Source organism: Antechinus flavipes, chromosome 4 (assembly GCF_016432865.1).
Source record: "Antechinus flavipes isolate AdamAnt ecotype Samford, QLD, Australia chromosome 4, AdamAnt_v2, whole genome shotgun sequence".
Lineage (NCBI taxonomy): Eukaryota > Metazoa > Chordata > Mammalia > Dasyuromorphia > Dasyuridae > Antechinus > Antechinus flavipes.
The window spans coordinates 132,223,303-132,234,877 of record NC_067401.1 but is presented as its reverse complement, the minus strand read 5'-3'; the positions used below and the strand labels follow the sequence as shown (position 1 = coordinate 132,234,877).

At 36.8% G+C, this 11,575-nt stretch overlaps 1 protein-coding gene across 1 annotated transcript; it reads right to left on the bottom strand.

Moving 5' to 3' along the window:
• Positions 1 to 1,461: 1,461 nt before the first annotated feature.
• On the bottom strand, positions 1,462 to 10,943 carry LOC127561344 (keratin, type I cuticular Ha1-like). The gene is made up of 7 exons (XM_051996619.1): positions 10,677 to 10,943; positions 9,671 to 9,753; positions 6,535 to 6,691; positions 5,179 to 5,340; positions 4,959 to 5,084; positions 3,059 to 3,279; positions 1,462 to 1,837 (listed from the first exon to the last, which is right to left on the bottom strand). Exons 1-7 carry the CDS (start codon positions 10,941 to 10,943, stop codon positions 1,702 to 1,704), a joined length of 1,152 nt encoding a protein of 383 aa, XP_051852579.1. The 3' UTR covers positions 1,462 to 1,701.
• Positions 10,944 to 11,575: the final 632 nt, after the last annotated feature.

The following is an 11,575-nucleotide window of genomic DNA, read 5'->3' as shown; positions in this document are numbered from 1 at the left end:
GAAAATTAAGGCATACAGAAGAAAGGACTTGACCAAAATCACCTCACTGGTAAGTGTCTGAGACTGGCTTTGAACTTAGGTCTTCCTGATTCTAGATCTGTACCATACAGCAGCCTATTTATGTACCAAAAAAGTACTTCCATAGTGCTGTAGGTCTAACGCTTGTAAGACTAACACTAATTCAATTCTGCCCATAGTTGTATAGAGTAAGTATGGTGGATAAGACCCTTGTATAGCTCAAGTCTTCTATCTTATTATTTTGGTATCTTTTCAGGTTCTTTTCCGATTGCATTTAAAAACTGTTGTTGATAAATGTGTTATCTAACATATACTATGTCCTGCCCAATTACCATTAAGATTTGAAATTAACTAATTAATTCGTGAATTGATGAAAACCATTTATTAACTGTGTTTTATGCACAAAACATTGTGCTAAATGTTACACAAATAGAAAAATAATACAGTCCTTGGAGGAGCAAGGCTCTGGATGTTTTTACTTAGATCAGAGGGAATGTAATGGTCAAAGTGGTGGATAGCCTGATGCAGCTAGTACAAACTCCTCAACCCCTTTTCAGGATGCCTTACTCTTTCAGCCAGTTTGTCTTGCTGCCCCATTGATTGCAAGCAATTGACCTTTGGTGTTTATGATAGGGATGTAAGGTCCCTTTGCCATAAGAATTGTCTCTACAATTAAGGAGATCCTTGGGAACTGCAAAACCATATTGTGACTGTGTATATGTGTTCTTAAGTCTTATGTTTTGCATCCTTAATTATAGGCATTTAATAAATGTTTATTAAGTTGAATTTTTAAAAAGTTAATTAGGCCTGCCAGTTCTTAATGGAATTGGTCAAGGCTCATCTGCACTTTTTACCCCTTAATTCCTGGAAAACTTTCTTTATCCCCCAATTGTTAGCTTTCTCTCCCTTCTTAAGTATATATATTCTTATAAATTTACATATCACATCCTTTCAGTAATCTTTTAAGAGCAGAGATTGATTTCTCTTCTGTCTTTTTATTTCCAATACCCAGCACAGTACCTATCTGAAAATTTTACTTTTTGCTTGGGAAAAAAACTGAAATTTCATTGGGATAAGGGACTCGTGGTGCAAAAGAATTTCTTCAGTAAAAGAAGCATGTAACCCATCTATAATTTATTTGCAGATTTTCTGGGGCATGGAAAGATTAAGTGGCCTGAAGTATATGTCAAAGGCAAGACTTGAACAAGAAATCCAGTCTTCTTTATCTCTTCTATCCTATGATTCCTCTCAGCCTATATATAATAAACACTTAATGCCTTTTGGATTGTATTTGTTTAGATTGGCCTAAGAATTCTGCTCTGATTATAAGAACTGCCAACATGCTGTGAAAGAGCTTTTGATGATATAGGTACAGCTCAATAGACTGAAGCTAATAGACATCAGTAAAACTCACAATGTATATGCAACAGAACTTCTTTATTAGATTAAGGCAGGAGAGATGTCTTGCCTCAGAAACAGAAAAGATGAAAGGTAACACCATAAAGAAAACTCTTCAAAGACCAAAATATAGGCTGATTTAGAGGCTGGGTAACATGGAGAGAACACAGATTCATTGTGAAGCATTCAAAAAGAGCACACTTCCTGATAGGATATACTCTACTATAGCAACAACAGAAGAAATCTTTCTCCTGTTGCTCTTTCTCTTCTGAAATGGCAAGAACATCAGAACTGCCCCTGTGTGGAGGTTCTATTGCTGGTCATTTTAGCTCCTCGGCTCTTTGGAAGAGCAGGAGAGGAGTTCAAAGCAGGAACTCCCAAGGTATGGCATGAGGAAGTTGCACACGGGTTACATGGAAGCCTGTGGGAGATAAAAAGAAAGGAATTTTTTAGCTGTTGGCATGAAAATCCCAAATGTTTAAAAAAAAGAAACCAATAATAATCCAATGAACTAAATATATATGTAATGTAAAAGAAGATAGGTTTTAGATGTATGATCTCATAGGCCCCTTCCCATTTTAAATCTTGGACCTTAAGATTCCAAGCACAGTGTCCAGGAGCTCAATTCACACTTTCTACTCTCAATATACCTTTCTCAAGAAAAGAATGAAGTTGTTGAATCACCCTGCCATGTACTACATTGCCTTCTAACAAAGACATCTCCCTGGATAAAGACAGGAATAAATTACCTCCTGTCAGAGGTAATTTCAGAAAGAAGAGGAATTGAGGCACAGAGAAAGGGCAATACAAGGATTGCTATATTTTAAACAGAATAAACATTTAGGAAGAAATATTGGAGCTAAGATTGCAGGAATGAATGAAGCAAGTATTTATTTAACACCTTATGTGTGCCAAGTACTATATAAAAGGCATTATAAATATTATTATACTTGATCCTCAAAACTTCCCTGGGAGGTGGGTGCCGTTATTATTCACATTTTGCAGTTGAGGAAAATGAATTAAGTGACCTGTCTAAAATCACTCATCCAGTATATGTATGTTACAGCAGAACTTGAACCTTTATCTCCCCTAAATGTGGTCACAAAGAATAGAACATGACTAAAATGGCTGAACAACAACATTTCCCTAAACTCACATGCCATCTATAACCTGATCAATTCCTGGAGGATGGTGTGGTACAGTAGATGAGTATTTATTCTATAGTCCAATTCCCACCTGTGGCATTTTACTATGATCTTGTCATTCAACCTCCTTGAACCTCATTTGCCCTGTTTGTAAAATAATAAGGCTGGACCAAATGGCCTCTGATGTCCCTCACTCACCTCTGTTTATAAATCTATTATCCTATGATATTTTTGTTGTTCCTTCTTCATTTTCTAAGAGGACCAATGACCTCAGAAACGTGATGTCTTGAGTTGCAAGTGAATTGTATTTAAGTAAGCCATAATTGCACAGATGAAGCAGGGGACCCTGACCTTTTTAAGCTAAGGTCTTTCCCACTATTAAATTTGATGAAGATCTCACATGAATCTCACTTCTGCCTAAAAACTGTGAACCATCAAGATCTACTCAAGCACATGTCTAGGGTTTTGCTAGAAATCACCAACAAAAAAAGTCTTACTTTCTGTCCTCCCTTTCCAGCAGATTTCGGTAGGTAGAGATCTCACACACCAGTCGAGCTTTAAGATCCAGGAGCACCTGGTACTCGTGATTCTGGCGCTCCAGGTCAGCCCGGATCTCAGCCAACTGCTCCTCCACATTGCTGATCAGGTACTGCATCTGAGCCAGCTCAGTGCTGTAACGAGTCTCAGATTCAGTCAATGAATTTTCCAAACAATCTTTCTGAAATGAGAAGTATACAAACATGTAAAGGATCTATGATTTCACCAGCATGGAAGACTCTCAACAAGAGAATGCCTTCCACTAACATAGATCAGAGCTCATCTATAACTGAAAGGATAAGTCCTATGAATTTGCTTGAGTCCATAGAAATTAAATTATTTGGACAATCATACAATTACTAAGTGTCAAAATAGGAGACTTCAGACTGACTTAAGACCCTAGTATGCTACCTTTTAAGCCTTAACAAATGAGAAATGTAAACAAAATTTAAAAATAAGTAGGTAGTTTAGAAAAGTCTCTGGCTGGTCCAGTGAGGATTTCAGATCATTTTTCTGTAGTGCTAGGGAAAGAAATGGAAGAAAGAGTGTGGCACCAATATAATAAAGATTACAATAGTACCAGATTAATTTATAATTTTAATCATTGTATTACTCAAACTACAAAGAGATCTTTGGATTCATTTGGTAAAACTAAAGATCTAGAATATCAAGGAAAGTAATAAAGAGAGTTAGGAACAAAAAGAAATATTATTTTCAGATTTTAAACTATATTATAATGCAACAGTTGTCAAAAAACCATCTGACTAGTTAAAAATAAAAAGCAGAATAGATGAAACAGACTAGATAAAGAAGAATGAATGAATGAAATAATTGGAATCAATAATCTAGATTTTTATAAAATGGAAAATATAAATTACTTAGGAAAGCATTTCCTATTTGATAAAACTACTGGGGGAACTATAATCTGGCAGAAATTAGCTTTATGCCTTTTTCAGTCATTTTTCAGTTGTATCTGACTCTTCGTGACTTCTTTTGGGGTTTTCTTAACAAAGATATTGGAATGATTTGCCATTTTCTTCTCCAGCTCGTTTTACAAATGAGGAAACAAATGAGGCAAAGTTAAGTGACTTGCCCAGGGTCACACAGCTAGTTAAATATCTGAGGCCAATTTTGAACTCAGAAATATGAGTCTTCTTGACTCCAGACTTCGCGCTCTATCCACTGCACCACATAGCTACCACTTTTATGCCAATATCTTATAGCATATTACACAATACTTTATAAATGAATATGTGATCAATATTTAAAATCATACTACTTAGAAAATTAGCAGAAAATCATATACTTCTCACAGCTATAAGTAGAAGATGTTTTTTTTTTTAACCAAACAAATGATAGAGGCAATCACAAAAGATAAAACAGATAATTTTGCATAAAATGGAAAAATCTTCCCTATGGACAAAAAAAAATGCAGCTAAATTAAGAAGCAAAGCAGTCAAGTAGGGAAAAAATTATATTAAATTTCTCTGCTAAGGGTTTGGTTCTTAAGATATATAAACAATTAACAAAAGAGACAGAGATAGAGAAAGCAATGGATATCACCAAAAGCCATTTCCCAATCAATAGTCAAATGATATAAAAACAAACAGTTCTCAAAAGTATTACAAATTAATTGTATTTAATGTAGGATTAATGTAGGAATGTTCCAAATCAACAATTTGCACAAAAGAGAAAAGCAAATCAAAACAGCCCTGAGGAATGGAAGGAAAAAGGATATGTGTTTTAGTGATTTTACAATTGATCCATCCAGAAAGCCAAAGGCTTTTCTTCCAGAGAGCTTTCTTCTACCATCTTTTACATTTGCAAAAAATTAAAACAAACCAGTGCTATTTGACCCACCATCTTGTGCTGAGCATGCAGTTCAACTTCTAGAGCATTCACAGAACGTTTCAGCTCCAGGATCTCAGATTGGCAGCACTGTAACTCCTCTGAACAGGACATCTCCTGCAAACTGATGCTCTCGCACTGAAACACAGAAGAAGCACAAAGATAAAATTAGATAGGAGCACCTGCAAGAAGCTTCTAGTAATCTCCTGGACCCTGAACCCACTGCCTGTACCTGAGTGATGAACCACTGGTCCACATCATTCCTGTTGGTCTCCAGCATGGCCTCATACTGGCATCTCATCTCACCCAGCACCCGATTAAGGTCCGCAGGTGGGGCTGTGTCCAGCTCCATGCGGAGCTTGTCTCCCAGCTGACATTGTAGGTTATGAACTTCCTAGAGAGGCATAAAGGTCAGGAACTGATTTATCCAGCAGATTGCCTGTTTCATGAAGAAACAGCTAATTTCACTATCAGGTAAGCCAGTCCCCAATATATATAGTCCCCAAATACATAAAGAAAGCATTACCCTCCTCTGCATAATGTAAATATTGCATCATTCATTTCTTTCCCTTTTCTTCAGCCATTAATTAGTAATTATGTGACCTTGGACAATTACTTTCACTCTCTGGACCTCAATTTCATCATCTGTAAAAGGTGAGGGTCAGCCTAGATGTTTTCAAGGGTGCCTTCCCGCCCCAATATAGGAGACTGCATGATGCAGTGGAAAAAGCACTTGGTCTGGAATCAGAAGATCTGGATCCAAATCACAGCTCTACCATTTACCAGCAGTGATATCTTGGACAAGTTATTTCTCTTCCCTAGACAACTTTGATAGTTGATAAGTTTCCTCTAGTTCTAAGTTTATGATAAATGAATGTTATTTGCCATGTATATGTATGCATTTGTCTTTCTTGAATCATAATCTGTCCTTTCACCCTTCCCCTAATGTTTTCACAGCTTCCTTTGGGCAGCCAACATGCACAAATGGGATACTTAGTCAATACAATTTATACCTAAGGAATACAAATACAAGTATTGGGGGGCAGGGGAAGAATCCCCATTGTAGAGACCAATCCCTGCATCCATAGAAGGTAAACAGAGCTTGCTCTTCCTAGTAGTGCTGCCTAACATTTCACGTTTCCAATCCTTTACACAGGCTGCTTATTCCTCTATCCCCCAATCTGAAATACACCACCTTCTCACTTCCACTTAACATCCCAACTTCAAGGTTCAACTCATCTTCTATAGAAAGCCTTCCCTTACTCTATTAGTTGATAGTCCAACTTCCTCAAATTATTATGTAGGTATTTCTTTGTTTATATGTTGCATCACCCAGTAAACTGTAAGTACCTTTATGACAGAGATTTTTTTATCTTTTCTTTTTATCACCAGCCCCTAACACAGAGTTTTATCCATAGTGACTAATTGATTAATATTTGTGCATTGGACTGTACTGGACTGAACTAGACTGGACTGGCCTGGGTTGGATTGGGTTGGATTGGGCTATGCTGAGCTGAGCTAAACTGAATTACACTGGTTTTGGTATCTAATACATTCTTAATTTGTATCATTCCTGAATACCTCATACCTGTTCATGGTTCTTCTTTAGATACCGAATCTCTTCTTTCAGGGACTCCACCCGGGGTTCCAGGTCACACTTAGCTAGGCTCAGATCATCCAGATTTTTATGAAGACTATTTATGTCAGCCTCAACCAGCTGACGAAGGTATAGCTCACTCTTGTACCTATACATATAAAGGTAGATCAGAATCTCGAATGGTAACCATTCCAAATAACTGCTTAATTTGTTGTCTGCCTCTTATGATTTGTGAGGGGGGATGTTTTCTTTATTTGAAAAATAATTTTGGAACTGAAAACTTTAAATATAAATATTTCAAAAATTGAAAGAAAAAAAGTAAATCAACAAATACCTACTAAGCTCCTACTATGGTCAAGAATGATGGGGAATACCAAGAAGGATGAACTATGGCTCTTACTATCAAAGAACATACAGTGACCCCTTCCAAACCCAACTCTATAAATTACAGTGGCTCCCATTACCACCAGTATCAATAATAAAATCCTATTTGGCACATAAACCTCTTAATAACCTGGCTCCTTTCTACTTTTCCAGTCTTCTTATACATTATTCCATTCCATGCACTCCATGATCCAACTACATTGGTTTATTATACTTACTACTCTATGCATACATCTCCAGAATCAATGCCTTTGCATTTGTATCTCCCCCATGTTTTGAATCGTCCAGACCATCCTCTCCACCTCCTAGTTTCTTTGGATTATTTCAAAAGTAAGCCCAATTCTCAACCCCCACACACATATACACCAACTGTCTTATTATCTCAGATTGTCCTCTGTGTGTATCTTGTAGATATCCAGTGGGTTTTTTGTTGTTGTTTCTCTCATTCAAATGTGAGCTCTTTAAGAACAGGGATTGTCCTTTGCCTTTCTTTGTAGCTCCAGAGCTTAGTACAGTGCATAGCATAAAATGAGTGTTAATAAATACTTTTTAACTGATTGATTTGATGATTAACCAGATACAGGATTTCCTGAAACAATGGGAGCGTTTAGCCTAAAGAAGAGAAGAAATATAATAGGCATGAGAGCAATTTTTAAGTATTATTGTTGTTGTCTACTGGTTTTCAGTCATACTCAACTCTCCATGACCCCATGTGGGGTTTTCATGGCAAGGAAACCAGAGTGGTAATCAAGTGATTCCAGCTAATTCCAATAGACTTTGTGATAGAGAGAGCCATCTGCATTCAGAGAGAGGACTGAATGTGGATCACAAGTATTTTCACTTTTTTTGGTTTTGTTTCCTTGCTTGTTTTTTTTCTCATTTTTTCTTTTGATCTGATTTTTCTTGTGCAGCATGATAAATGTGAAAATATGTTTAGAAAAATGATTATAAGAATTGCACATGTTTAACCTATATTGAATTGCTTGCTGTCTAGTGGAGAGGGAAAGTGGGAAGGGAGGAAAAATATGGAACACAAGGGTTAAATGTTGAAAATTATCTTTGCATGTATTTTGAAAAATAAAAAGCTATTATTATAAATTTTTTAAAAGATATCAATATGGTTTTGCCATTTCCTTCTCTAGTTCACTTTACAGATAAAGACTCTGAAGCAACAGAGTTAAGAGACTCGCCTGGAATCACACAGCTAAGAAGTGTCTGAGATCAAATTTGAATACCTGATTCCAAGTAGATTTGAACACCTGATTCCAAGTTCAGTGTCTATCTATCATATAATTGCCCAGTCTTCAAGTATACAAATAGTTATAGTGAGAAAACAGAGGCCAGAATCAGAACTTACTGGGGACAATTGCAGAGAGAGATTTCAATTTGGAAGAAACAGATACAGAGAGAAAGACACAGAGACAGACAAAGACAGAGACAGAGACACTGAAACAGAGACAGAGATAGACAAGACAGAGACAGAGAGACAAAGAGAGAGACACACAGAGAGAGCTATTCAAAAACAGAATAGGATGCCTTGAAAAGCAATTCATGAGTTTCCCATCACTGTGGTGTCTTTTCGATGACTAGGGGATGTTATGGAAACTTTCCTGTTTCTATGAAGAGTTGAATTTAATGACCTCTGAAGCCTCAAAAGAAGCATCATGACTTAGTAGGTATAGCACCGAATTTAGAGTCAGAGTTCAAATACTGCCTTAAACATTTCTAGTTGTTTGACACCGAACAAGTAACTTAACATCAATTTCCTCAGCTGTAAGATGAGATAATAATAGCAATTATCTCCCAATGTAATTTGTGAGAATCAAAAGAAATTATATTTGTAAAGCACTTAGTACAGTGTCTGGCATAAAATAAATGCTTAATAAATGTTTTTTTCCTTCTTTCCTTCCTATGAAATGAGAGGTTTGGTTATGATGGGCTCAATGTAAAAAGCTAGAAGTGTCTAGCTCTAAAATTATGATACTTTTGGTTTATCAGTTATCTTTTAAGTGAGTCAGTTGATGACTCAGGGAATAGAGCGCTGGACCTGGAGTAAGGAAGACTTGAGTTCAGAACCAGCCTCAGATATGTGACCAGGGACAAGTCACTTAATCTCTGATGGACTGACAAAAGGATCCATTGGAGAAGGAGATGGCAAACCACTTCAGTATCTTTGCTAAGAAAACTCCATGAACAATGTGTTCATGAGATCACAAAACATCAAACACAAATGACTGACTCAACAATAAATCTTCCAAATAGCTCTACTCAAGAAAATTTCTTGGGTTTAATTTTTAACTTCCTGATAAGAAAAAAATATATACTTAGAAAATACTATGTGCATAAACTTTTGAAATTCTGTTCCTTCCTTCTTCCCTTTCTCTCAACCTCCCTCCATCCCTCCCTTCTTTCCTTCCTTTTTTCTTATCTTTCTTTTTATAAATACTTAGTTTTCCTGATGCCAAACAAATTCAAGGGAATTTGTAATAATTCATATTTATATAGGATTTCACAAAATACCTTCCTTGCATATGCAGTGTCAGTGTTATAATTCCCATTTTACATACAATGAAACAGAGACTAGAGAAATAAATGACAACCATATTTACATGGCTAATAAGTGACAAAGCAAGGGCCTGAACTGAAATCTTTGACTCTCAAGGCCAGTATTCTTTCAACCACACTGCATTAAGAGTGTCAAAAATTGGTAATTCATTCTCAGCCTGGTTTCAGGCAGACTTACTTAGTCTTGAATTCATCTGTAGCCAGTTTAGCATTGTCAACCTGTACAGCCAACCTGGAGTTCTCTGCCTTTGAGCACAGAATCTAGAAATGAGAAGGTTCATAAAATTTTGAGGGGAATACATTCCAATCCCCTAATGAAGTATTTATGTTACAAATAGAGGAAAATCTCTTGCATAATTAATACCATTATTTTAAAATTCCTTGCTTTTCCATTATTAGTCATGAATTAGTTCCAAAGATTTTCCCTACACCTGTGTTAAGCAATGCTGAGAGAGAAAGGGATTATTATGACCCCAAATTACAATAATAGCTACCATTTGTATAATACTTTAAGATTTGCAAAGTGTTTTTACAATAGCATCTTATTATCTTCACAACAACCCTGAGAAGTAGGTGCTCTTATTATCTCCATTTTATAGATGGGAAAACTGAGACTGAAGTGACATATATTGACAAAATGACAGTCACATATACATATGTATGTATATTGTATATTGTTGGGTTATTTCAGTCATGTTCAATTCTTCATGTCCTTATTTGGGGTTTTCTTAAGAGAGATACTGAAACAAGTTGTCATTTTTGTCTTTAGCTCATTTTTGCAGAAGAGTAAACTGAAGCAAACTGGATTATAGACATATTGGATTATATACATACATACATATATGTATATGTAGCTGTCATCTTGTCAATATAAGATGACCAAAAGTTTTAATTAGTACAAAGGTCAATACTGTACTCAAACTTTGGGGATATCCTATATAATTGATTTCCTTTTTAGTCTTCCTATATTTTATTCTATAAATTTAAAAACATGATTCCAGGTTTCCCCAACCCAAGAAATCTATGACATTAAAAAAAGTAAAGAAATATTACTTAAGAGTCAGAACAATGATGCTTTTCCTTTCTCTATCAGCCCAGAAGATCCCCAGTCCCATCCTCAGATTCTCCTGTCATCATCTTTTCTTTCTCCCATTTGGTTCTGGACTTCGAAAGTCTCTCCTTACCTTGCATTGAAGCTCATCAATGGTCTTGAAATAAGAGGTATAATTGGAGCACATGTTAGGGACTTGGCACTGGCTCCATTCCTGGATTTTTCCCTCCAGTTCTGCCTTTTCCCGCTCCAGTTGCCTCACTTTCTCCAGGTAGTTGGCCAGACGATCATTCAAGAACTGCATGGTTTCTTTCTCACTGCCATTGAAAGCAACATCACCAAACCAGCTACAGGTGCCAACATTGGCAGGGATGTTGTGGGCTCCCAGAGGAGAATGCATTGAGCGGCATCTGGGCAAGATTCTGAGACTTGACTGGTCTGAAGGGGATCCAAAGGTCTGGATCCTGTCACTGGATCGATAGCTTTTAGCCAGGTGTGGACTAGATCTCATGCTAGGGAAAGGATAGCTTTTGGGCACAGAACTTGCAGGATGACCAGCTATAGAAACAGCCTTTCTGCCAGAAGACTTCAGACAACTCTTAAGAGAACCCCTAGAAGAGTTGTTTCCACGGCTGCTAGAAGTCATGGTCTTAGAAATAGTACTTCTACTAGATTCCAAGGTCAAGCTACCCAAGTGTAAAATTTGGACTTCCTTCACTGACCTTTTATACACTATCTGTTGTGGGTGTAGATGCAATACAATAGGTTTCCCTCTATTAATCCTCATTTCTATTGTCATCAGAACATCCTATTACTCAGTTTTTAGTCTCCCATGAGCAGTTCCCTATCTCATAAAAGGGCCATTTAACTGCCTGGGGACTCCCTATTACTGGCATTTCTTGCTGAAAGAAATGTTTCATGTTATCTCTTCAAAGACATATCACCCAAGCCCAAAGATGAGCTCCGCTTCCCTGCATGACTGTCCTGTGTCTATCTGGGTGTGGCATTGCCTTTAGATTAAACAACCCACTC

Coding starts and splice junctions, on each gene's coding strand:
- LOC127561344 (XM_051996619.1), bottom strand. CDS start 10,943: ATGCATTCTCCTCTGGGAGCCCACAACATCCCTGCCAATGTTGGCACC. Junction 5,341..6,534: donor TAAAGAAGAACCATGAACAG/GTATGAGGTATT, acceptor ATGCCTCTCTAG/GAAGTTCATAACCTACAATG. Junction 1,838..3,058: donor CTGGAAAGGGAGGACAGAAA/GTAAGACTTTTT, acceptor TATCTCCCACAG/GCTTCCATGTAACCCGTGTG.